This window comes from Arvicola amphibius, chromosome 5 (genome assembly GCF_903992535.2).
Source record: "Arvicola amphibius chromosome 5, mArvAmp1.2, whole genome shotgun sequence".
In the NCBI taxonomy this organism is placed as follows: Eukaryota; Metazoa; Chordata; class Mammalia; order Rodentia; family Cricetidae; genus Arvicola; species Arvicola amphibius.
In genome coordinates, this window is record NC_052051.1 from 131,591,294 (window position 1) to 131,618,460 (window position 27,167).

At 44.6% G+C, this 27,167-nt stretch overlaps 2 protein-coding genes across 2 annotated transcripts in view; one reads left to right on the plus strand and one right to left on the minus strand.

The window, feature by feature from the left end:
- Aldh7a1 (aldehyde dehydrogenase 7 family member A1) overlaps positions 1-7,258 on the minus strand; it is a 29,475-nt gene extending 22,217 nt beyond the window's left edge. Inside the window, exons 1-4 of the mRNA XM_038329602.2 lie at positions 7,016-7,258; positions 5,866-5,919; positions 4,215-4,280; positions 264-344 (exon numbers count right to left, since the gene is read on the minus strand). Coding sequence (XP_038185530.1) covers positions 264-344; positions 4,215-4,280; positions 5,866-5,919; positions 7,016-7,207 — 393 coding nt within the window. The 5' untranslated portion in view covers positions 7,208-7,258. The remainder of the gene's footprint in view (positions 1-263; positions 345-4,214; positions 4,281-5,865; positions 5,920-7,015) is intronic.
- A 5,966-nt stretch (positions 7,259-13,224) lies between these two features.
- Positions 13,225-27,116, plus strand: Phax (phosphorylated adaptor for RNA export). Its single transcript, XM_038331113.1, has 5 exons — positions 13,225-13,425; positions 16,113-16,690; positions 20,269-20,389; positions 23,635-23,718; positions 26,500-27,116. Exons 1-5 carry the CDS (start codon positions 13,330-13,332, stop codon positions 26,767-26,769), a joined length of 1,149 nt encoding a protein of 382 aa, XP_038187041.1. The 5' UTR covers positions 13,225-13,329; the 3' UTR covers positions 26,770-27,116.
- Positions 27,117-27,167: the final 51 nt, after the last annotated feature.

The following is a 27,167-nucleotide window of genomic DNA, read 5'->3' on the forward strand; positions in this document are numbered from 1 at the left end:
AAACTTGTCTCTCTTAGAAATCACAATCTTAGGACACACATACAATGATGATCCTTTTAAATCTTATTCAGTCTAGCGGGGAAAGGAAGCACACAGAACTCCAGCAGTTAGGAGTCTGAGGCAGAGGGATGGATCACTTGAGCCAAGGCGAGACAACACAGCAAAAACCTCAGCTTCAAGCAAAACAAAATGGACAGGACATGAAAACTAAGAGCCTGTTCTCTACTCAAGAGATCACGAACAGACTCGAAAGAATACCTTACCAGCTTTCCCAGCACCCGAATCTTCTCCCGCAAGGCATCGCCAATCTTCCGCACTATGTCTCCTCGCTTTGGGGCAGGAATCTAAGAAAAGAGTGGAATTTTGGTGTCAAAGTAGATGTCTGTGTCTGCCACACTGTCAGATGCATGCCGCAGAAGAACAGACTGCAGCTACGTCGGAAGAGGCTTTTCGGGTCGTGTTGGCACTGTGATACGGCTAAACGTCCTTGGAGCGAATCTCTTCTGGGAGGCACAGATGAAAAGGCAACAAGCAACTGTCCACTGCTGATGGTCTAAAGACAATTACTGAAAGAGCGAAAACGACTTTCGAAAAGACTAGATGCAGGGGCAATCTAAGCTCAGACTCTGCTGAATCCTGAAGGATGGAAAGAGTTGGCCTGAGATACAGAAGGAATCATCGAGGATAAAGGGCTGGTGGGGAAGGCCAGGGCCTCTATAGCTAGAGATGTCACTAAGAGCTTATGTGTGTCTATCTAGAGTAATAATACAAGCATGTTTGAGAACAGTTTATGAGGCTTCAGGATCTGTTTTCCTAGATTGATTTTAAGGACTTTATTTGTGGTGGTGATGGAAACCTGTTTTCAGCGAAGGCATGGAGGTACATTCCTATAACACCAGCACTTGGGAAGGCAGCGGCATCAGGAGCTCATGGCCAGCCTTGGCTCTATCAAGTTTGAGGCCACCCTAAGTTACATTAAACCCTTTCTCTCAAAATAAATTTATAAGCAAACAAACAAATAAACAAAGCAGCTTTTATAAATTACTTTTCCTTTGTGTTTATACTTTTTTACTTCCCTTAAGGAAAAATATTCCCTTTGGAACTTCTACACTTAACTGGAATGAATGAAGCAATGTTCTGTTGTGAGGTCAGCAAAGCCAACAGGACAGAGGGCAGCAGAGAGGCTCCATGGGCGGGTCCTCGAGGGAGGCTGTGGACCGGACAGCCGGCTCTGATGTTTTCGTTGAGGCCCAGCCATCCCATCTCTAAGTCGCTGTCACATGACCAGAGCCCAAGAGGACTGTTAACACAAGCTGTCTCTACACTAAACTTTGAACTCAATTGCTTAACTCACATGCCAACAAACAGGTCCCCCACTCATCCAATTCGCTCAGATCCGGGAGTGGCTGGCCTAACTTATCCAGCAATTCCACCTCAACTCAAAAAAATGCAAAAGCTGCTGAAGGAATGTTGAATGCAATCTGGCAGTGTGGGGCAAGATACTGAAGTAACAAACGAGAACCTAAATTGGAAAAGAGCAACAAAAACAATAGAGCACAATATTTCAGAAAGATTATCAGGACAGCAGCCACTGTAGCAAGGGGGGCGGACATTAACAGTCAGCGGAGGAGGGAGATGGGGTGGCTCAGCAGGTCAAGGCGCTTGCTGCGCAAGCCTGGTGACATGAGGTCGATCCCCAGAACCCACCTAAGATGGCAGGAGGGAACTAACTCCACAAAACTGACCTCTGACAGCCATACGCACATTATAGCACACACACATCACCATCACCACCAATAAATAAAGTCTTTAAAATCAGTCTAGGAAAACAGACCCTGAAACCACATCAACCTTTCCTTTGTATTACTCTAGGTAGACACACATGAACATAAAATATTTCTCATTAAAAGATGTGAATGATTCCAGCATTGGAAGACTGAGGAAAGTAGATAGTCCCTGGCCTACATACAATATATCTCAGAAAAAAAGAAGAAAAAGAAGGAAGAAGGAGGGAAAAGTAGGCCAGGGTTGGAGATGGCTTTGCAGTTAAGAGCATTCACTGCTCTTGCAGAGGACCAGATTCAGTTCCCAGGACCTATGGGGTAGCTCAGACATCTGTAACTCCTGTTCTGGGGGTTCAGGGCCCTCTTCTGACCTCTGAAGACACTAGGCACATGCATAGCACACAGACAGACATTCAAGCAAAACCATCATCTGTATAAAATAAACCTCTTTTTTAAACGGTTGGCTAGGTGTGGTGGGGCATGCCTCGGAAGACAGAGGCAGGAGAATCTACGTGAGTTTGAAGCCGGCCTGATCTACATAACAAGCTCTAGGACAGTCAGGAAAATAGAGAATCTGTCCTCCCCCCCAAAAAAATGAAGTTTAAGGGGGCTGGAGAGATGGCTCAGTGGTTAACAGCACTTGCTCCATGATCTTAAGGAACAGAGTTCTAATCCCAGCATGCACAACATGCCAGAAATCCCAGCAAATGCCAGTAACCTCAAGGCACTGAGTGGGGCAGAGACAGGAGGATTACTGGAATTTTATTGCCAGTTTCCAACCTAGTGAAAACCATTTCAAAGGAACAAACAGAGAGTGAAGGAAGAGAACATCAATGTCCTCTTATGGTCTCACTACACGCCATGCACAAGCATGTAAGAACAACACACAAAAGACAAACAAATGTCTTTTAAAAAAATAACTGGATCAGAGAAACAGCTCAGTGAGTGAAGGATGCCCTTGGCATCGTGAGTTTGATTTCCAAGGCCCATGTGATGTCAAAGAGAAGTGACTCCACAAAATTGTCCTTTGACCACCACACGTCCTCCATGACACATGTGCCAACACACACGCAACATGTGCACAGACACACAAAAATAAACTTTTTTAAAGTACGCATTAATTTTTTGGCATACAATGTGATCCTAAAATTGCACACGTCATGTAATATGCATAGAAGAATCACAATGGAGCCGGGCGGTGGTGGCGCACACCTTTAATCCCAGCACTCGGGAGGCAGAGGCAGGCGGATCTCTGTAAGTTCGAGGCCAGCCTGGTCTACAAGAGCTAGTTCCAGGACAGGCTCCAAAGCCACAGAGAAACCCTGTCTTGAAAAAAAAAAAAAAAGAATCACAATGGTGGAGTAAACACCTGAGACCTGGGAGAGAAATGCCCAAAGGCAGCTCTGACAACCATCTGTATTCACGAGGTTGGAGTTAAGACTAAATTTGATTTTTGTACTGCATCATTCTTAAAACAAAAAGAGAAACCAAAAGGCCAGAGAGCTGTTGAGATGACTAAGTGGGTAAAGGCACCTGCCACCAAGCCTGAGGACCCAAGTTCAGACTCCAACACATGGCATCATGGTGTACTGATGCTTGCCACGTGCCAGCTCTGCCATGAACACCTGCAAAGACCAACATCCCTGATCTCCCCTCTTCATGAACACACTCTGATGGAAACAGAGGGCTGCCAGAAAACCCAAGTGACTCCTTCCTTCCTGATTCCCCCTCCACACTGACCTATAGTGGTGGATCAGTGAGCCCAGCCCAGCAGCCCTCAGAATTCTCACTTTGGCTCTTTGTTTTTTAAGTTTGTTTTTGTTTGTTTGTTTGTTTGCTTGTTTTGTTTTTGAGACAGGGTTTCTCTGTGTAACAGTCCCGGCTGTCCTGGAACTCATTTTGTAGACCAGGCTGGCCTCGAACTCACAGAGATCCACTTGCCTTTGCCTCCCACATGCTGGGATTAAAGGTGTGTGCGACCACCTACTGAGCAGCCGCAATTTCGCTTTTTTTTAACCTGTGATGGATGGTGTGCAAAGATGAAGGAGGCAGATTCTGCCTCATGGCCAACAAGAACTCCTTGGCCCTGAGAAAACAGTGTAGCTGCACAGGAGCCAGACATGCTGTGAAGACATCCAGTCCCTGGCAGCAGGAGCACAGAACAAAGAGCTCCCCTTCTTTTGCTCAATTACAAGTTTTGGGGGAGACTATTCCGGGCTCCGGTTTACACCGTATCATAAGAGTTTTCATCGATTTTACAGTTACCCACCCCTGCAATCCCAGATGGGAAGGACCTATCTTGTGAACACCAGGGAGGAAATTAGCACGGTCCCCAAGACTGCACATTTCAGCCCTGTCTCATGTTTATCTGTCTCTCATAACTACAGCAGGCGACCTGCTCTGCAGTGGGGACCAGGAGCGCATACTTACCTCTGCCCACATTTTCCATGCTTCCTTGGCTTCCTTTATAGTTTCTTCATAGTCTTCCGAACTGGCCTAAGATTGGGGTGCGAGAAAAGGAAGAAAGAGTGAGAATTCCCAGAAAGAGGCTGTGTCTGCAGATACTGTAGAGGGCCTTTAATCCCAGCCCTCGGGAGGCAGAGCTCTGTGAGTTCGAGGCCATACTGGTCTACAGAGTGAGTTCTGAGACAGCCAGTGAAATCCTGTCTCAAAAAAAAAGAACAGATGCAGAGAGGTTGGAACGCAGCAAATCCAGAGCCTAATTACCTTACCCTGAGCTAGTTTCAGTCCCCTGAATTCCTCGCTCACCTCGGTGTCTGTCAGAACATCCTGTGGCTAACTGGAAAAAAAAGATCTTTTGGGATCTATCAATTTAGCAGACCACTAGTCCCAAAGGCTAGAGAATGTCACTGGATAACAGACGGAGACGGAGCCCCCCCCCCCCCACGTCTTGCTGTAACCACTTTGCCTTGACATACAACTTTCATTTCCCTGCGACTATAAAACTCTAAGAGACAGCTTCCCTGAGGGAACAACCTGGGGTAATCTGGCTGTGTTTCTCAGGGTGTGGTGGTTACTCAAATTTGGGTCCAGAAAAGGCTATATCCTACTCCCTTTGAGGTGAGAGCTGTGGGTTTTTGTTTTGGTTTGGGGTTTTTCAAGAGGGGGTTTCTCTGTGTTGCTTTAAAGCCAGTCCTGGAACTCGCTCTATAGACCATGCTGACCTCGAACTCACAGAGATCCACCTGCCTCTGCCGCCCGAGTGACAGGATTAAAGGCATGTGCCACCACGGCCCATCAACTGACCACAGTTACTCACCTTCTAGAATATATATACATCTCTGCAAAAAAAAAAAAAAAGTGGAAATTTCTCTGTCCCTAAGACTCAAGACAATAATGATTTCAACAGTCTACAATCCAGAAGGCTTGAGCTATAGCTTGGAGCTGTAGCTAGAGGCAAAGCTCTTGACGAGCATACCTGAAGACCTGGGTTCAGTTCCCAGCATGGTGGGGGAAGGGGAGGAATATAGAAATATTAAACTAAAGCATATATAGAAACACCAGCTAGAATCTAATACAAGAAAAGACAGCACAATTGTGCATTAAAGCCTTGTTTTTCAAATCAAGGTCTAGCCTCATCTGGATACAACATATAGCCCATATTAGAAAGTTCAATCGTGGGCTCCAACCCAGATTTGAAAAATCAGAATCTTCATTCTTAAAAAAAAAAAAAAAAAAAAACCTCTGGAATGAGTCAGAAGCAAAAACCAAGGACACTAGGAATGCAGTTCAACTTGCCTAGCATGCACGAAGCTCTGGGTTCAAGCCCCAGCAAAAACCTAGCATGGTGCTGCATGCCTATTGCTAAGTTAAAAGCCAGCTAAAAGCAAGCTCTAGGCTAGGTATCTTGTGTCCATACACCAAGAAAAAAAGCCTCTGTCTAATTCTCTCTATGATGTACCATTTCCAGCTAATACTACCAAGCCAAAGTGAGCAGACTCCCCAGAGGGCCTCACAATGACAAGGAAGTACGTAACTCTTCACTTCTGTACAACTGCGCTGATCTTAACCTTTGCCTCTAAAGACCGCTAGCACAGTTCCCTGAGTTTCAGCAACTTACCTGTCGGATTCTTGCTATTGGCTCATTGTTAGCAGGACAATAGGTCGTAATTACCTTGGAAGAGACAAACAAGAAGATGACAACCATACATGGAAATTATAACCATTCCATGATTGAGGAGAAAGCAAAGAGAAAAAGAAAAGCAAAATAGGAGCCTTAGGCTAACTTCTGTTATGATCAACCCACTCTTCAGAGCAGTCTTGGGTTTCTAACCTATGCATTAGGAACTTTCTGTAAAACCCACGAGCTGGTCATCTAAATACTAGGGTCAAGGCACACAACACACTCACTCATTGACCCCTCAGGGTAACCAGAAATTCAACTGACAGTTTAACTTACTGCTTTGCCACCTTACTCTGCCCATCCTCTGGTCTGGAAACAGAACGCCCAAGTCCAAACTACAAAAAAGCCTGGGTTGATGAAACTGGAGAGGTTTCCAAGTGGAAAGATAAAACTGAAACGCATCTAAAAGGCTACATTTTATCAGTCATTAATGACTAATGCCACAAAAGCAGCAGCTGAGGGCAAAAAGTTTTGTTTGTTTGTTTAAAAGAAACAACAGGGAGAAACCCTCAATTTCACAACAATTAAAAATCACCTGGCTCTCCTACAGTCAACAGCAGCCTTGAAAAGAAGTTGCGTTTTCTGTACCAAAGCAGATTCTGGTACAGCAGAACCACAGGTTTCTGAAAAAGCCTCCTTTCCTTCTTTTGAAACTACGTTGACACCCTCCTAAGTTTTGGGCAACTATAACTTACCTGTCCCACTGCATTCTAGAAAACGTTTTATTACCGTGACAAGTTTGGGCAATAAATATTGAAAATCAAGTCTTCAAGGTGAAAAAATTCACAAGATTTTAGCCAGGTCGAGCTTGTGACAGATCCCAAGCAAAACTGCCATACGGTTTTAAGCCCTGAGGTTTAGCCTTCCTGGAGGCTCCAAAACCTCCATCGATTCGTCGCAGCGCTAAAATCTAAAGTTCGCTTATTCTTGTCTTTCTTCGTGAAAAAACTTCTACTGTACAAATTTAAAACTTCCCATCCTGTCTATCCTCCCACAGTTCCAATCGGGAGATGATGGTAATGGGGGCGCCTGCCTCCTGGCCTCCCAGGCAAATCCTAGGCTACCACTTTCCGGGGCGCTCGCATACCTCTCCCCCGCCGCGCCAGTGTCCATTATACACGCCCGCGTTTTCCTCGCTGAGTCCCAGCTCTTGCAGCCAAGAATACTGGGGATGATTGATCAGCAGAGTGGACATGAGGGCGGTAGGCCTGCACGGAGGGCGGAAAAGCTTGCAACTCTTCGCAGTCTGCTCGCACACAGGGCGAGCCAGGCGCCACATACCGAGCTCAGAACCCCAGAAGCCCCCGCCGCAGGGGAGTCCCGGAAATACGGCCCCGCCCCCCGCCCGGGAGAGTCCGCAGGGCAGGCCCCGCCCCCTGCCCAGTCCATTGAAGACCTTCCTCTCCCACCCCCTTCCGCGAATGGCCACTGGGCAGACCCCTCCCCCGGGAGCCCATTCGGCAGCCTCGCTCCACCCCCCGGCGACACGTCCCCTGCCCGTCTCTCCCTCCCAGTTTGTCCCAGCGGGGGGTCTTCATGACCTTTCGCGCTGGACAAGGTTGCCTGGCAGGGTCTGGGTCCCCTGGCGGATGTGGGGGCGGAGGCGGAGGTGGAGGACGGGGGCGGAGGTGGGGGGGGCGGAGGGGGAGGCGAGGGCGGAGGTGGGGGCGGGGAAACGCGCCTCCCGTCGGTTCTGAAGTCCAGAGGGTTAGAGAGGAGCTTTCAAACAATGATATGCTCATAGGCCATAGTGGTCAGGGTATTCCAGGCGTGCTTATTCAGTGGGTCTGGTCTGGGGCCTGAAAACCTCAGCCTTTCTAACCGGCTCTCAAGGAGCTGTCGTGTTGCTGGTCTCTGTTGTAGCCCTGAGGGTTTTTCAGTGGGTGAAGGTTTGAAGAGGGTCATTTTCATTGCTTTGGTGAGTTACACATGTTTCCTAATAAATGAAAAGTATTACGTCATTGCATTGCCTTCTAAATACGCTGCCTGAGTATATTCTTTCTTTGGAAGAACAGACCATTTTGATCAATGTTCTTAAGTCTCCATTTGGTCTATCATATCCTAGCTCCTCCTCCTCTTAGTTATCTTAGGGTAACTCTGTCATTCCCCCAATAACTAGGCCTTTTTTATAAAGGAAATCCTACATCTCATCAGCACTAGACACATGCATTCAACTTAAATAGGTGCCTGATCATTTCCAGCCTGTTACTTGCCCTTGTGATTCCCAGGCCATGTTGGGTTTCTCAATGATTCCCCACTTACGTTTTCAATATATTTCCATTGCTTTCTACCATATTCTTAAAGTCACAAAAGGATACAAACAGGAAGGAAAAAATCAAAATCAAACTATATTTATTTGCATATAATATGATGCTTTCCTTAAAAATCTGGTGGTGGGGGCTGGAGTGATAGCTCAGAGGTTAAGAGCACTGCCTGCTTTACCAGAGGTCCCGGGTTCAATTCCCAGCAATCATATGGTGGCTCACAATAATCTTTAATGAGATCCCGTGCCCCTAGCATGCAGGCATACATGCAGGCAGAACACTGTATACATAATAAATAAACATATTTAAAAAATAAAATTAAAAAACATCCGGTGGTGGTACAAGTCTCTCATCCAGGCGCACAGGAGGTAGAGGCAGATCTCTGTAAGTTCAAGGCCAGCTTGGTCTATAGAGTTGCAAAGTGAGTTCGAGGTCCAGGGCAATTAGCTCTCTCTACACAGAGAAACCCTATCTCAAAAAAATAAGTAAATAAAAAACCCCAAGATTTATCAATTATTTCTAATATCTGGTAACACTTGGCAGCAAAGTAGTTAGATACAAAATCAACATATGAAATTAATGTACCTTTTTAGACAAAGTCTTATGTAGCCCAGGCTAGCCTCCTACTCACTACACAACGAAGGATGACCTTAATGACTGCCTCTTCCACCTGCTTGCTGAGATTATAGGCATGCTCAAAGGCACCCAACTATACAGTGCTAGCAACTAAACCCAGGGAATCATGCATGCTGGACAAACAGTCTACCAATGTAGCTACATGACTAATCCAGTGGTCTTCCTATATAGCAATAATAAACATGCTGAGAAAAAAGGCAAACAACCTCATTGGCTGTAGTGAGGAGCTGCGGGCTGCATTCCCGCCCAGCTCCTGGCCTCCTGGCTAGCTTATGCCCCGAAATAACAACACACAAATTGTATTTTTTTAAACACTGTTTGGCCCATTAGCTCTAGCCTCTTACAGGCTATCTCTCACATCTTGATTAACTCATTTCTAATAATCTGTGTTGTAGTGATGAGCTGCGGGCGGCATTTCCGCCCGGCTCCTGGCCACTGGCTAGCTTTATACCTGAAATAACAACACACAAACTGTATTCTTTTAAATACTGCCTGGCCCATTAGTTTCAGCCTCTTATTAGTTAATTCTCACATCTTGCTTTAACCCATATTTAGTAATGTGTGTAGCACCACAAGGTGGTCACTTAACGGGAAAGATTCAGCATGTCTGACCTGGTGGCTGGCTTCATGGCAATTGTCCAGAGAGGAGAGGCATGATGATTGCCCGAAGCATCTGCCTCACTCCCTTCTTCCCAGCATTCTGTTCTGTCTACTCCACCCACCTAAGGGCTGGCCTATCAAATGGGCCAAGGCAGTTTCTTTATTATTAACCAATGAAATCAAACAGAAGATCCACCTACATCATTTTCCCTTTTTCTGTTTAAACAAAATAAAAAGGCTTTAACTTTATCATAGTAAAATTCCGTATAACAAAAGTTATCAAGCAAGAATTACAGTTACAATATTTATATCTATCTTTTATCATAACTAAGGAAAACTATAACTATCTATCCATTCTTCAACTCCATCAAAGACTCCAGAAAGATATAATACTACCTAAGTAAACAAGAAATAAGCAACTTCCAAACTCTAGAAATGACAGAGACATCTTGCTGCCTGGACAGTCACCCAAAGTTCCTCTGTACCATTGGGGCATCCATCTTCGGCCTACAGGCCCATAGTATCCAGCAGACATTTCCATGAAGCAGGAAATTTCAAAGACAGTTCAGTCACTTTTTGCTGTGTCCTGCAGAATGTTTTACAGACTCTTTCATGAGTCAGGAACCCCAAAGGATCATCTCACCTTTAGGCAAGTTCAGCAGTCTTCTTTCTGCGGGTTCTTTGTGTCCAGTTTATACAACAGTCCAGGCAAGAGCAGTTTCTTGCCCAAATGGCCATCAAACTCCATGAGGAGCCTCTTCGATGCCCATCCTCCTCTTGAAGTAGCTGGTGCTGCCAGGAGCAGACGTGTCTCATTGTCATGAAAAGCCCTGAGTTATTAAAACATTTAAAATGCCATATTCTGTAGTCTTTGAAAGATATGAAGAATGCCTATCTAACTGAAATATATCTCTATATATCTAGAAAATCTAACATGACTACAAGTTTGATTATTGATGATTATCCATTAACAACCTATATTTCCTAATTATACATTACATTTTTAAATGAGCTACACAATCACAATACCTTAATCAAGAGCAGAAATATATATATATATAACAAAATTGACCTTAAATCTCTATCAATAAAGCAAAATCTATACCAATGCAAATTATTCATATCTATATCATATCCCCCTTTAAATGTAAAAGAACATTTATAAACAATATTTGGGAATATGGACATAGTTATTTCTCTCCAAACTGCTTCCTGCTGAATGGGGACGCTGTTAATCAGATCTTTCATGGTGTAACCTGTGTACCAGGTTCATCTCAGTCATCAGTTGGGTGAAGTAATTTTCTGAAGGTGTTCACAGCAACCTTTCAGGAGGGCATGGTCTATCATACCATAATGGGATAGAAGCAATCCACAGGGTCTCATTTTCTGTAAAAACAAAAGAAGAATCTCTTTTCCAAAGTATCATATCCTTAGATCCAAATTCTGAAGTCAAGGTATTTTCAAAATATCTATCTTGGATTAGTTCAGCAGCATTTATAAACAAATATTTTTTAGCAGCTGTTGCTCCTTAGCATTCAAACAATTCAAAGAGAGCATAATAGTATACAGTATCAAGATTCTCTGTGTATTTTCCATCTTTGTACAGCTTTGTTGTAACTTCCATTTCTTTTATTTTTACTTTTACTTTTTGAGATAGGTTCTCTGTATATCTTTGTCCTGGAATAACTCTGTAGACCAGGCTGTCCTTGAACTCAGAGATCCTCCTGTCTCTGCCTCCCAGGCATTGAGATTAAAGGTGTGTACTACCACACTTTCTTTACTTTTAAGAACTTTAACCTTCAGCCTGCGTACATTTTTAATTCACTGTAAATCATTTAGAGGTTGTCTTTGTTTTTGAATCTCTCTTTACTGTATCTTTCTCTCTCTTTTTCTGACCACATGAGCCTTTAAATTACTGAGCAATATGGGTAGGATTAAAGCCGTGGCTTTGCCGGCTAGATCCAGCCCATTCCTTAGCTTTCCAGCCTCATGGTGGAGGTACCAGCTGTAGCCATTTTTATTGCCACAACTCTATGGTGTTTCAAGGTCCCTGCCAGCAAGCAAGGTGCAGCATTCTGCTCACAGACCACAGTTGGACCGCCTGCCTGAAAGAGTCAGAGTTTGCCCTGGCAGGACGGCCCAGAAAGCAGGCATTTTAAAACGGCACAACTTTTTTCCTGCTATGGCTGAAAACCGAAAAGCATGCGTTCAGCTTTTCATCAACACTGTGTTTCATAGCAGGACCTCTTAAAAGAGCTGCAGGGTTGGGCTGGAGAGATGGCTTAGTGGTTAAGAGCATTGGTTGCTCTTCCAAATGGTCCTGAGTTCAATTCCCAGCAACCAACCACATGGTGGCTCACGACCATCTATAATGAGGTCTGGTACCCTCTTCTGGCTTGCGGGCATACATGTAGACACAATGTTGTATGCATAATAAATAAAATATAAAACAAAACAAAAAAATAGAGCTGCAGGGTTTTGCAGCTAAAGCTGAGTCAGGAAGCCTCTCTTAGATGAGAGTGCTTGCTTATCTCTAGCAAGCAGAGCCAAACCGGAGAAATTGCTGCTACCAAGAAAACATGCTTTACTCTATTCTTTCCCAAGCTTTCTCAGGCTTTCTGTGGATTCAGCCATCCAGGTGGGCGCCATTCTGTAGTGATGAGCTGCGGGCGGCATCCCCGCCACCAGCTAGCTTTATACACGAATTAACAACACCCTCACTTTGTAATTTTAAATTCAAGAGAAGATGGAAAGTTAAAATTTTATTTTACAATTCTGTAGACATGGATGTCGGCCTACTACAAGTACTGGCATACCAGTTTGGCACAAAACAGTGATTTTTTTTTGTTTGATATTTCAAGAAATAGTGATTTCTTTTTTAAGGTCCTAATTGCAAAAGACAGCCTGCCCTCGTGAGCCACCATGTGGTTGCTGGGAATTGAACTTTTGGAAGAGCAGGCAATGCTCTTAACCTCTGAGTCATCTCTCCAGCCCCTGTCACTTTTCATCCCTAGGATAAACTGGAGAGACAAGCAGGCACCAGCTGCCAGCTCAGGGAAGACAGGGGTGTGGCTGGGGAACCCATGGTGGTGGCAGGGGTTGGGCTAGCGCCTCTGGCTTATCTGTTTAGTTGTGCGCTAAACCACCTCATACTGAATATGAAACATTATTTACTTAATAATAAAGCTTATTTTAATAGTTAATAATGAGTTAATATTTAAGCTATTTAATAATAGAAAACTATTTAATATTTAATAACAGCTTATTTTGTCTCATGGTTCCAGGGAGTCAAAGTTCACAGTGATGTAGAAAGCGTGGCAGCACACAATATGATTTATTTCTTGCAAAATAAAGGATCAAAGGGCCCCGGCCTCCATCAGCATAGGTTAAAGGGAAAAAAATAAACATTACAACGACTGCTTACAATATAGGTCTATCATTAACAACACTTTAAAAAGAATTCAGCCGTGATTAACCAAACACCCTGGAAAAGGGGGCTCACTTAGTTACTTTAGCCTAAGGGAGGCTCGGGAAGAGCCGCCAGCAAAGGCGGCCTACGGACAGCCGGGGCCCAGTGACCACAGGCACAGCCGCGCGTACGAGCCGGGAGAGCCGAGCGAGGGAGGCGGCGGCGCAGCCAGGCGGCCGGAAGGCCTGCGCAGAGCATCCGGGTGAGAGGCGGGAGGTCGGAGCGGCGACCCGGCGCGCCGCCTCACCTCGTGGCGGGAGCTCGCGGCGGTGCACGGAGCCCGCCTCCCCGCGCGGACTCTCGCTATGGGGCGGCTCGCGGGGGCCTGCGGAGGCGCCGCGGGTCCGCCCGCACGGGGGCGCCGGAGCGCGGCCACCGGGCCTTCCCTCCGCCCGCCGGAAGCGCTCTCCTGACCCTGCGCGCCGCGGGAAGATGGCGCTGGAGGCTGGCGACATGGAAGAGGGGCAGCTTTCCGACTCGGACTCCGACATGACGGTCGTCCCCAGCGACAGGCCGACGCAGATGGCGGTGAGCGAGAGGGCGCGGGGGAGACGGGGTTGGGCGCCGGGGGCCGCGAGGCCGGGATGGAGGGGCGCGGGCGGCTCCGGGATGCGGCGGCTCGGAGGCCGCGGGGCCCCGCCGGAGCCTTAGCCCCGCGGAGCCGCCGGCCTCGCGGCCTCCCGGAACGGGCGAGCATCCCCTCGCTTGCGGCTCCTGCCTCTGCAGACTCCCCGCTCCAGCACAGCCGTTCCTGGGGACAGGATTTGCCCAAAGGGAGAACGTGGGGACAGAGAGCTGTAACTGCGTTTGATGCTTATGGATAGCGAGGTCCTCGCGTACCCGGGGCCCCGTCTTCAGTGTTCCCCCCCGAGTTTGGGCAGCTTCCACGTGCAGCATGGAGGCACGAGGCTTTGTTTCTGTTGTCCGGGGATGCAGACGGCGTCTCGCGGTGTCGCCCACGGCTGGACTGGCACGTGAGCTGTCGTCCTGCCGCTTACGCTCCAGAAGTGCTGGGCTATCCCACTGCCCTGCCACTCTAGGATGCTTCCTAATCTTCTGAGACTCCTGGTACTCCCGCAGGAGGGCTACCTGCCAGGCTACCCGCCCTCCATCCTCGGCACGGCCACTAGCTGCAAAATATTTAACTGCTCCGTTTTGGTGTTCCGGTGGGACTGGCGTGATGGCCACTGTAAGGCCTGGCCAATGTTGGCAGCAGATGTTACTGGCGGACTAGTGTCACTGGCTTAAGACACCGCACTCAGATTAAATACCTAAGAGGAACTCAATAAATGCTTGGTTTTGTGTTTAGTATAAAAAGCAAAGATTGAGGGCAAAGTTACAGTTAGAAGAAATACACTCAGGGCTCTATTTGCATGCCAGAGTGACTGATTAACAATAGCGAATATTTCAAGAATAGCCAGGGGGTGGGGGTGTAGCTCAGTTGGCAGAGTGCTTGCCTAGCATGCTGGAGGCCCTGAGTTCAAGCCCCCTCTACTTAAAAGCCAAGTGTACCCCCCCATAAAAGGATTTTATTCGCCATAAAGTATTTTTTTAAAGCCGTAAAGAAATGATAAACATTTAAAGTGATAAGTAGGCTAACAACCCTGATTTGAACATTACAAAATACATACACAAATTGAAGCATCATGTTATACCACATAAATTTTTGTGGTTATTATGTGGCGGTCAGATTTTTTAAGTGATTATCTTCACATGTAGATGTCTTAGGAAATTAATACTAGGATCTTATTTTTCAGTTCCTTTAAAAATTTTTTAGTTAAAAAGTTGGTTAACATAATGTGTGAAATCTGAATTTGAGGGGTTTTGTTGTTGTTTTGAGTCATGGTGTCTTTTTGTAGCCCAAAGTGTTCTCAAAACCAGATCTTTCTGCTTCAGCCTCCTGATCTCTGATTAAAAGGTGTGCACTAACCCTGTCTCAAAAAAAAAAAAACCTGGTGGTGGCGCACGCCTTTAATCCCAGCACTCGGGAGGCAGAGGCAGGCGGATCTCTGTGAGTTCGAGACCAGCCTGGTCTACAAGAGCTAGTTCCAGGACAGGCTCCAAAGCCACAGAGAAACCCTGTCTCAAAAAACCAAAAAAAAAAAAAAAAAAAAAAAAAAAAAGGTGTGCGCTACTGCACGTGATGAAATCTGCAGTTAAAAGTAGATATGTCTGGGATTCTTCCCCAGAAGAGCTTTCCATCAAATGTTTGTTTTTGTTTGTTTGTTTTTGTTTTTGTTTTTGCAATAGGGTTTTACTATGTAGACCTGGCTGGTCTTGAACTTACAGAGATTTGCCTGCCTCTGCCTCCAAAGAATGCTGGAATTGAAGTTGTGGGTCGCCAGGCTCTACTATACCATCAAATCTTAAAGGAGTAGCTGCGGAACCATATAAGGGAAGTTGGTATATCCAATGAGAAAATATATTTTTGGAGAGAAAGATAACTGTCTTAACTGACAGTAACAATTATTGCGTATGTCATTCTCACAAATGTGGTCTTTAAAGGTGAAAAATAAAGGCTTTGGTACCTTTTTTTAAGATTTATTTATTTATTATGTATACAGTGTTCTGTCTGCATATGTAGCTACAGACCAGAAGAGGGTACAAGATCTCATTGCAGATGGCTGTGAGCCACCATGTGGGTGCTGGGAGTTGAACTCAGGACCTCTGGAAGAACAGCCAATGCTCTCAACCACTAAGCCATCTCTCCAGCCCTTTGGTACATTTTTTTTTTTTTTTTTTTTGGTTTTTCGAGACAGGGTTTCCCTGTAGTTTCTAGAGCCTGTCCTGGAACTAGCTCTTGTAGACCAGGATGGCCTCGAACTCAGAGATCCGCCTGCCTCTGCCTCCCGAGTGCTGGGATTAAAGGCGTGCGCCACCACCGCCCGGCCCTTTGGTACATTTTTTAGGCGGTCTTTCAGACCGAGTTAATTTAATAGGGGTTAGATTTGTTTCAGCGTCTTTGGAGTGTGATTGTTTCTGATGCTTCAGGTGAATCTCTACTGCACTCTTTCTCCCTCCTCCTTTCTCCTTATTGAGGTCCTGCTGTGCAACTCAGGCCTGAACATAAGTTGTCCTTAAACTTGTGATCCTCCTGCCTTAGCCTCTAGAATGTGGGGGTGGCAGGCGTGCGCAATACTACATCGTTGTGGAAACTGGCCCGTGGTAGGTGGGATGGATGCTCTGGAACTGACTGTAATCTCTTTCACTTGCAGAAAGTACTAGGTGGGGACAGTGCTGCCTGTGCACCAGTCACACAGTACCGGGCTGTTAGAAACGTGGACTCGAGCGAGGAGAGCGCGGACTCAGATGAAGAGTGCTCTCCTTGGAAACGCAAGCGACAGAAGTGTCAGCATCCTCCCAAGCCAGAGCCTTTTCCACTTGGCCAGAGCAGTCAGAAAGCAGTCAATGGCGGAAAGAAGGTGAACAACATTTGGGGTGCCGTGCTTCAGGAACAAAACCAAGATGCAGTGGCCATTGAACTTGGCATCTTGGGAATGGAAGGCACCCTTGACAAAAGCAGGCAGTCTGAGACCTATAATTATTTGCTTGCTAAGAAGCTTAGACGGGAATCTCAAGAGTATACAAAGGAATTAGACAAAGATCTAGATGAATATATGCATGGTGACAAAAAACCAGGGTCAAAGGAGGAAGAGAATGGGCAAGGCCACCTCAAACGGAAGCGGCCTGTCAAAGACAGACTGGGTAGCAGACCAGAGATGAACTACAAAGGCCGCTATGAGATCACAGAAGATGACTCTCAGGAGAAAGTGGCTGATGAGATTGCTTTCAGGTAAGCACTTGACTACATATCTGTATTTACAGGAAGAAAATAGATGTTAAATACATTCCTTTGTGAGGTTGTTTTTATTTGCTTGATTTTAGGGTCTCTATAGTCCCTGCTGTCTGGAACTTGCTATGTAGACCTGGCTGGCCTCAAACTCACAGAGATCCACCTGCCTCTCAGAGCTGGAGTTAAAGGTGTCTATCACACCTAGCTGAGGGTTTGGTTTGGTTTGGTTTGGTTTTTCCTAAAGTAATCAGCCGAGGACATATTTGAGTATGAATGCATTTGTGTCTTTTTTTTAAATGTACATTGGTTTGAAGGGGTCCAATTCCCTGGAACTGGAATTACAGACATTTGTGAGCTACTGTGTAGTTACTGGGAATTGAATCCGGGTCCTCTGGAAGAGCAGTCAGTGCTCTTAACCACCAAGCCATCTCTCCAGTCCCTACATTTGTGTCTTTTTAAAGATAACTTTGAACTGGAACTTGGTACAGTGCTTGATTAGCATGCATGAGACCCCGAGTTCAATCCTTAGTACCCCATAAACTGGGCATAGTGTTACATGCCTGAAATCTCAGCACTAAGGAGATGGGAGATCAAAAGTTTAAGATAATGAGTTCTCAGCTACATGATGCCAGCCTGGGCTAGATGAGATACTGTCTCAAAAGGGGGAAAAATCGGAGGGGGGTAGGGGGCTGGCAAGATGGCTCAGCTGCTCCCCAAGCCTGGTGTCAGTTTACTCCCTGATCCCATGCGGTAGGAGCAGAGAATTGCCTCCTGCAAGTCTCCTGACCTCCACATTCATCCACACAAATAAATGGATGTAATTTTTACTGTTATTTCTGAGATGAAAAGTAAAAAACTGATATGTTAATATGATAATCACTCTTTTCAGGTGTTGATTTTTTTATGGAGACAAATCTGGTTTTACAACCATTGCTTTTATTATTATATTTTTACAACCATTGCATTTAAAACCTTTCTCTCATCATCCAGTAAAATTCTTGGTGTCCATGTCTGTATGTCCATTTACTGCTAACATCCTTCTCTCCTTCCCAGACAGGCGTACTTTCTGTCCTTGCAAATTTGCCATACAGATGCAGCCACAGCAGTATTCATTTTTGTAGTGTTTTTTTTTTTTTTTTTAAAGCAAGATTTCCCTGCCTCTGTGTAGTTCTGTAGACCAGGCTGGCCTTGAACTCAAAGATCCACCTGCCTCTGTCTCCCGAGTGCTGGGATGAAAGGCGTGCGCCACTCACTATGCCTAGCTATTTATTAATTTATAAATGAGGAGTGTTGCTTTTTGTGTATTTTGGGGTTTTGTTTTGGGAAAGGTCTCCCATAACCCAGGCCAGCCTCAAACTTAACTATGTAACAAGGTGGGTCTTGAAATCTGATTTTCCTGTCTCTACCTCCCCAAAGGCTGGGGTTGTAGGCAATCACGACCATACCCTCACCCTGTGTTTTTATTGCATGTGTATAGATCTGTGTATCTCCAGACTGAATAAGTAGTCTGCATTTATTTATTATGATTAATGCTGTTAATGAACACCTTTGCTTGTAAATCCTTGACCATATATGTTCATTTCTTTTGGGTAAGTAGAATTGCTTGGCAGATCCTAAATTGTCAATTCATTCATTTTTCACAGGTTCAGATTCTAATTAACTTACTAGCTCTAAGTCACTAGTCACATATTTGAAAATAAGTGTTGCTGTCAGGAAACAAATGTTTCAGACAATATCTGTACTGGTTAGTTTTGTTTTGGGTTTTTGTTTTTCTTTTTAATTGTTAAGATGGTTGCGGCCTGGAGAGGTGGCTCGTTAGTTAGTAGCACTGCCTGTTCTTCCCGAGGATCCAGGTTCGAGGATCCAGGTTCGATTCCCAGCATCCACACGGCAGCTCACAGCCATCTGTAACTCCAGTCCCAGGCAATTGAAGACCCTCTTTTGACCTTTGCGGGCATTGCATGCACATGGTGCGTGCACATGGTGCGTGCACATGTATACATACAGGCAAAACACTCAGACACAAAAAATAAAACAGTCAAAATCAGGCTGGGTTTCAAGTCCAGCTGCAGAGGACCTAGCATCCTCTTCTGGCCTCCTGGGCATCAAACATGAGACATAGATGCAGGTAATACACTTACACCTACAAAAAATTTAAATAGAAGTTTGGAATTTGTATTCTGAAGAAATGTAGAATTTATAAACCAAAGTCTCCTTCAGCAATGAGGAAACTGAGGCCCAGGAATTACCCGGCTTGCACAAGGTTGTTGACTTTGTGAGGGTCAGACCTGAAGCTGAACCTTGGTTACCTGCTCCTCCTCCTTTTCCACAGTATTGCATAGCTTCCTATGAGGAGAAACCAAGTTGCTGGGTCTGACTGAAAGCTGAAAAGTCTTCTGCACTGTTTCTTTTCTATGGGGACCATAGGCTCTGTTTGACCCGGTTAGCAGAGTTCCTCCAGCTCCCTGTATTTGTTTCATTTACTGCTTTTGAAATGGGGTCTGTTGTATGTTTTACTCTTCTGGCTTTTTTAGGGGGCCTGCCATCCAGCTCCCAAATGAATAACACATGGAGCCTTATTCTTAATTATGAATGCCCAGCCTTAGCTTGGCTTGTTTCTTGCCAGCTTTTCTTAGTTTAAATTATCCCATCTACCTTTCCTCTCTGGACTTTTATCTTTCTCTGGTTCTCTCCTTGTTATTCAGTCGCTGGCTGGTGGCTGACCCGTGGTGTCCTCCTCTTGTTCTCTTGCGTGCCTTTTTCTCGCCTCCTTTTTTACTCTGCCTGCTAGCCTCGCCTGTCCTTGCTTCTGCCTCACTGTTAGCCGTTCAGCGCTTAATTAGCCCGTCGGGTGTTTTAGAGAGGCAATGAATCACAGCTTCACAGTTAATCAACTGCGGTAGAAACAAAAGTCACACACCTGAAAATAATATTCCCCAACAAGCGTCTGTCTTTTTTATTTTTATTTTTTTCCCAGAAAAGGTTTCTCTGTGTAGCTTTGGAGTCTGTCCTGGAACTCTCTGTAGACCGGACTGGCCTCGAACTCACAGAAATCCCATTTCTACCTCCTGGATGCTGGGATTAAAGGCGTGTGCCATCGTGCCTGGCACTCCCTGTATTATTCATCTCTGAAGAGTAGGATGAAAATAATGTATCTAACATTTGAAAGAATTGACGTGTGCAGATAAGGCCGACCATTAGGATTAAGCTATAAGAAACCATCGGAAGGTTAATTTTGAAGCATATAACTGAAAGCCTACTATATGTTTGTTACTTGTCTTGGCAGATGTGCACGAGTTTATCATCTTTACATTTAGAGCTGAATTCATTCACCTCATTGATTTTGTGAACTGCCATAATCCAAAAGGCAAATGAAGAGCCTTAGTTAAAGAACAGATGGGGCTTGAGGTTAGCAACCTCCAGTGACTGAAGAGCAGCTTGTCCCCTGTCAGTGACTCCACAGTCACCGATGGAGATTAGAAAAGCGAGCGTTAGCAGGAAGATTTGAATTCCAGTTGAGAACTCACTGGGAGTTAAAGTAGATTTCAACAGTAGTAATTGCTTTGTGTTCTCAACAGGTTACAGGAACCGAAGAAAGACCTGATAGCCCGAGTAGTGAGGATACTTGGGACCAAAAAAGCCATTGAACTCTTGATGGAAACGGCTGAAGTTGAACAGAATGGTGGTCTTTCCATAATGGTAATGCTAGTGCTGTTTCTGGGTTTGGTTTGGGGAGTTTTGGTTGGTTGGTTGGTTGGTTGGTTGGTTTTGGTTTTGGTTTTGGTTTTTGTGAGACAGAGTTTCTCTGACTGACTGGCTAGGAACTTTCTCTGTAGACTAGGGTTGGCCTCAAACTCAAAGAGATCTGCCTGCCTCTGCCTCCTGAGTACTGGGATTAAAGGCATGTTCCACCACTGCCTGGCACCTGTTTCTGGGTTTATATCATTATCTGGATTTTATTTATTTAAGCAAAATGACCTTTCCTCTCTGTTGCCCCCCACCCCCACTTTGATGACCCGGTTTCACTATGTAGCTCGAGCTATCCATCCTCAGACTTGGTACCACCTCAGCCTCATCAGTGCTGATACTGTAGGCTGTGTCGTTATACCCTCTTACAGGAATAATTTTAAGATAACTGTCTAGAAGGAACCGAAAGCTCAAGTTGGAAGGCTTTGGTTTTTGAGCACAACTTATTGTGGTTTAGCTAAATTATTCAATTTCTTGTGCTCAGTCTCAGGTAGAAAATGAGGACGAATCCTTTGCTATAAGGATAGATGAGATGGTACACAGCTTAGCTTGGTGCCTGGCATTATGGTTGCAAGGCCAGCCTAGTTTACAGAGTAAGACCCTGTCTTGAAAATACTTAAGTTATAATAATAAGTCAAATAGAAGAACTGAGGATGATGGGATTTGTCTGTAACCTCAGCATTCAGGAAGCCGAGGCTTAAGATTGCTTAGGGTTCCAGGACAGCCTAGACAAGACCCTGCCTCAAAAATAAGCCAAATCACAAGTAGATACACAGTAAAACTGCATGTATTAAGAGCTCAAGGGTAGACTGGAGAGGTGGCTCAGAGTTTAAGAGCATTGGCTATTTGCTCTTCCAGAGGTCCCAAGTTCAGTTCCCAGCGACCACATGGTGACTCACAACCATCTATAATGACATCTGGTGCCTTCTTCTGGCCTGAAGGTGGGCAGATCATTGTATACATAATAAATAAATGAACCTTAAAAAAAAAGTTCAGCTAGCCGGGCGGTGGTGGCGCACGCCTTTAATCCCAGCACTCGGGAGGCAGAGGCAGGCGGATCTCTGTGAGTTCGAGACCAGCCTGGTCTACAAGAGCTAGTTCCAGGACAGGCTCCAAAGCTACAGAGAAACCCTGTCTCGAAAAACCAAAAAAAAAAAAAAAAAAGTTCAGGTAAGAAGGAAAACTATCTGAAAAAAATCCTTATGTGGGAGAGCAATGACAGGAAAAGCAGTTGAGAAAAACTGCTCACTGTTTCTACACTGGCAAGACTAAGGACAGTGTCTCTGTGAACATGGTTTACAGATTTCGTTAATTCAGCTTTCACTGTGAAGTAAGGATGGAAGTGTGGATGTCTGTCTGTCTTCTGCTCCTGGTTTGCGGTGTGTGACCCACTAGGCACAGCACAGGTAGTAACATGCTGTGGAGATAGAAAAGAAACCTGTAGGGCTGACAAGCTAAGAGCTCGTAGTGTTCTTGAGAGGGCCCAAGTTTAGTTCCCAGCACTCCTGTTGGATGGCTCACAGCCTCCTTTAACTCCAGCCCCACAGGGACCCAAGGCTCTGGCCTCTCTGGACACCGGCACTCACACTGTCACACATGATATTTAAAATTAACAAATTTGAAAAAGAATTGAGAACATTGCTGAAAAAACAGACTATAATCTTAAATTTTATAGAAATTTGCAACAAAGATAAAATTAGTCATATAAGCTATTTAGATTTTCATTTACTTGAACATGAAGATCAAGGTTTATTAATAATATTGTAATTTTTAAAAAAGAAAACTATGTTCCAGTGAGTTAATACTGGTCTACTGAATATTGAGATGTGAGTTCAAGTGTACTTTTGATATATCCTTTTTGACTAATGAGTGCCTGCTTTGTACTGAGAGCTGTTGAGTCTGAAGACAAAAAAAACTCAGTTTATTGCAGTAATTTTACAAGCATGGTGGCACATGCCTATAATCCCAGCATTGACGGCAGAGACAGGAGGATCGCTGAGCTGAGCTACCTAGTAAGTTTCTGACTCACTAGCCTACATAATGAGAACCTGTCTCATAAAAAGTGGGGGAGGCTAGGTAGTGGTATGCATGCCTGTAATCCCAGCACTCGGGAGACAGAGGCAGGCAGATCTCTGTGAGTTCGAGGCCAGCCTGGTCTACAAAGCCAGTTCGAGGGCAGGCACCAAAGCTATAGAGAAACCTTGTCTCAAAAAAAATAAAAACAAAAAATGGCCTTTGAAATGGCTTAGTAGGTAAAGACGTTTTCTGCCAAGCTTGATGTTCTGAGCTCATCCCTAGTCCCACTCATGGTGGAACAGTTAGCAAACTCCTGCACATTGTCCACTGAACTTCTCATGTATGCACACCTTTCTTCAAAAAAAAGTTTAACTTTTTTTTAAAAAAGCAATAAATATAATTTCAAGTGTATTAGCACTGAGGGAAAAGAAGTAGATTGAATAGAGGTGTAAGGGAAGAGGGCAGAGAAGAGTAAATATGGTCAGGGTAGAGATCTGAACTGGCTTAAAAGGCAGAATAGTAAGCACTAATAATGATTTATAATGCTTTTGACCATTAGTCCAGTATTAATGAATCTGTGTGTGTACGTGCATTTTGTTTGATTCGGTTTGATTTGTTGTCACTTTGGTGGGTGATCAGGCACAGTCGTGTGCAAAACATGCCCTCTTCCACTGAGCTACACCCTTAACCCCAACAGATTGTTTTAAAGAAAGTGTCCTTAAGCAGTATTCAAGTTTGAACAAATTAATGTTATACTACATGTAGAGCTATGTTTTAATGGTTGCTAGTTCAGTGTTGGTGGCAACTTTATAGAATATGTCATCATGAGTAGTGGGATGTAACAGTAGATACATATATCTTAGTGTGTATATTTAAATCTAAAAATCTTAAAAAGTGCCAGAATCAGATCTGGGTTTCAAATCTGGTCCTGGCTGTCCCCATAAGCATATGTCTATTCAGATATATCCTGGTCATTCATGAAGCCCGTGGCCTGCACTGGGCTTGTAGCTCGGTGACTGAGTACTTTCCTAGCATGGCAAAGGCCTGATTTCTGTCTCAGCACTGTTAAATAAGTAATCAGTCTTTGCATGTGAAATTGTTGCAAAATAAATTGGAAATAATCTCGAAAAATTGGCTATGGAAATGTCTATATAGTTTACTTTTTTAATTCCTTTCTGTAGAATGGTAGTCGAAGAAGAACACCCGGTGGGGTTTTTCTGAATCTCCTGAAGAACACTCCTAGCATCAGTGAAGAACAAATTAAGGTAATGACAATGACTGTGTCCTTGGCTTTATGATGCATCAAAAAGCCAGACTTGTAAAAATACACACTTGTAATTGTATCATGCAGAAGTAGAAGCAGGAGTGTAGGAGGAGGGCCTGTGCACATCTCAGGAAAGATCCCATTTTAGAAGATAGAGGGGAGCCAGGAAGGGTGGTACTTGCCTTTAATCCCAGCACACAGGTACAGGTGGGGGCAGGTGGATCTCTGTGAGTCTGAGGCCAGACAGAGCTATATGAGGTCCTGTCCCAGGAAGAGGAGAAAAAAGATGCATAGTTCTTTTTGGACTTCTACTCAGTCTTTCTTCCTTCTTTCCCTCCCTTCTCCTCCCTCCTTTCTTCCTTCTTCCTTTTTTGGTTTTTCGAGACAGGGTTTCTCTGCGGCTTTAGAGCCTGTCCTGGAACTAGCTCTTGTAGACCAGGCTGGTCTCGAACTCACAGAGATCCGCCTGCCTCTGCCTCCCGAGTGCTGGGATTAAAGGCGTGCGCCACCACCGCCCGGCTTTTCTTTTGTTTTTTGTTTGTTTGTTTGTTTTGTTTAGTTGTCCTGGAACTCACTTTGTAGACCAGGCTGGCCTCAAACTCACAGACATCCACCTGCCTCTGCCTCCTGTGTTCTGGGTTTAAAGGTGTGTGTCACCACCGCCTGGCTAGTCTAGCGTTTTGAGGATTGGTTTTAGAAACATGCAGTCGGGGGGGGGGGGGGGCTGGAGACATGGCTCAGTGGTTAAGAGCATTGCCTGCTCTTCCAAAGGTCCTGAGTTCAGTTCCCGGCAACCACATAGTGGCTCACAACCATCTGTAAATGAGGTCTGCTGCCCTCTTCTGGCCTGCAGACAGACAGAATATTGTGTATGCATAATAAATAAATAAATATTTAAAAAAAAAAAAACATGCAGTCGGGCCAGTGAGAGGGATCAGTTGTTAAAAGTTGGCCGCTAAGGCATACAGCCTGAGTTTAGTCGTAGGTCCCACATGGTGGGCCTGCAGAACTGACCCCTGCTAGTGTCTTCTGACCACATGTGCACAAGCATGCACACACACAAATAAGTGTAATAAAATTTTCTACAGGTGCAGTAAAAGTGAGTTTGAGAACTAGGGTGTAGCTCAGTAGTGTAGCATGTGCTTAGTATGCCCAAAAACCCAAGTTCAATAAAGAAAACAAAGACTTTTTTTTAAGTGTCAAATGTAAGGCTGGCTAGATGTCTCCAATGGTAAAAGTGTTTGCCATGCCAGACATGTATCTGTCATGATGCTGCAACCAGTCTTTTAATTGCCACATTGGTGACAGTCAGTCTATAGAGTTTGGAAGCCAGAACCAGATTTGCTGAGTAGAGCTTTTTGTGTGTGTGTGTTTTTTTTTTTTTGTGTGTGTGTGTATGTGTGTGTGTGTGTGTGTAAATGAGAAGGTAATGGTTTGGTTTTTGCTTTTGAGACCGGTCTCACTGTGTAACCCTGGCTTGCCTGTGCTTCTGAGTGCTGAGGATTAAAGGTGTGCACCACCATGCCCCACCTGCAGTTTCTTGACTTGCAGTGTTTGGTGGAAAAGGAACTTCATAATCATTTACTGCTTTGGAAGATATTACTAGAGTTTTTTTTTAAGCTCAAGATGCTTAATAAATTAAAATGTGCTTCTATATAAAATAAAAATGCATCTTAACCTCTTGAAACCAGGATGTAATTTCAAGGATTGCAGAATTACATACCTGTAATTCCAGCACTTGGGAGGCAGGGGCAAGAGGATACTCACAGTTTGAGGCCAGCCTGGTCTACAGAGTGAGTTCCAGGCTAGCCAGGGCACTGTAACAAGCATATATTTACTGGTACTAGTTTTGTGCCTCAGAAAGCAGTTTTGACTGTCAGAATTTGGGATACCATAGCTACATACTACAAGTAGAGTGAAGACTACATATCCAGCCTGGAGTTTCAGCAGTGCCAGTGTTAGAAAGCACTGTGCTCTCCAGTGTTTGTTTTGTGTTTGTGTTTACCTGCATGTATGTATGCATCCCATGTGTGTACAGTGCTCTTAGCCCAGAGGGGGGGTTGTTGGGTCTCCCTGAAACTGGAGTTACAGGTAGTTGTAAGTCAACATGTTGGTACTGGGAACTGAACCCAGGTCCTCTGGACAAGCAGCAAGTATTCTTAACTGCCATCTTTCCAGCTTCTACAATAGTATTCTTTTTTTTTAAGAGGTTTTTTTTTTTTTTTTAATTTTATTTATTATGTAGACAGTGTTCTGCCTGCATGTATGCCTGCAGGCCAGAAGAGGGCACCAGATTTCATCACAGATGGTTGTGAGCCACCATGTGGTTGCTGGGAACTGAACTCAGGACCTCTGGAAGAGCAGTCAGTGCTCTCAACCTCTGAGCCATCTCTCCATCCCTACAATAGTATTCTTAAAAGATGAAATTGTTACATTTTTGCAAATGGCATGTTCTTAAATGGGTCACTTTGATTTCATAGCACAGGCAGTCACATGTAGTTAAGATGTTTCAAAGTGAGTATGTCTTTAATCTTTTATTCTGGTTTTTGTGTTATCAGTTACAGTTTATTTAAATTCTAAATAAAATTTCCCCATAGTAGTTTCTCTTTTAGCAAGCAGGTATGGGACAGTGTGTTATAGTAGAGTGAGCACGGCCTACCTAACAGTAGATTGGTTGGGAGAAACAGGTGATGATAAAATGCCTGCCTCATAATTTACTTATAACAAATAATAGGGGGTGGTTTTGTTTTGTTATTTTTAGCCAAAGTTGTTTTTATTTCAGGACATTTTCTACATTGAAAATCAAAAGGAATATGAAAATAAAAAAGCTGCTAGAAAAAGAAGAACACAGCTATTGGGGAAAAAAATGAAACAAGCTATTAAAAGTCTGAACTTTCAAGAGGACGACGACACATCACGAGAAACTTTTGCAAGCGACACCAACGAGGCCCTGGCCTCCCTTGATGAAGCCCAGGAAGGACCTGGCGAAACCAAACTGGATGCCGAGGAAGCCATCGAGGTGGACCATCCTCAGGATTTGGACATATTTTAGGCACATTTTAGACGTTTTGAAGATAAACCTTTGTACAAACATAGTAAACATAGTTTCCGTTTCTGCTGAGGTTGCTGTGCTGTGCACTGAATCTAGAGAGTGGAGAACTGCTGCTGTTTCTTGTTTGAAGTAAATACGTGTTAGAGGTGGCCATGTCTGTCAGGTGTGCAGCACGGGTTAATTTCTCATTCTGCTGCCTGTACTGACTGTTACGGCCCAGTTCTACCTGCGATCGCTCTGGCCAGCTCACTGTTTCATGCCGTTAAGAAGCTTTTGTTTTCTGATTTATCTTGGTGGCGAACTATGCTTTGGTTTTAACACATTCCATTAAAATATGCTAAAATATATATAAATTGTTCAGCTCTTGCATCCAATTGTTCCTGTAGGGTGGGCAGAAT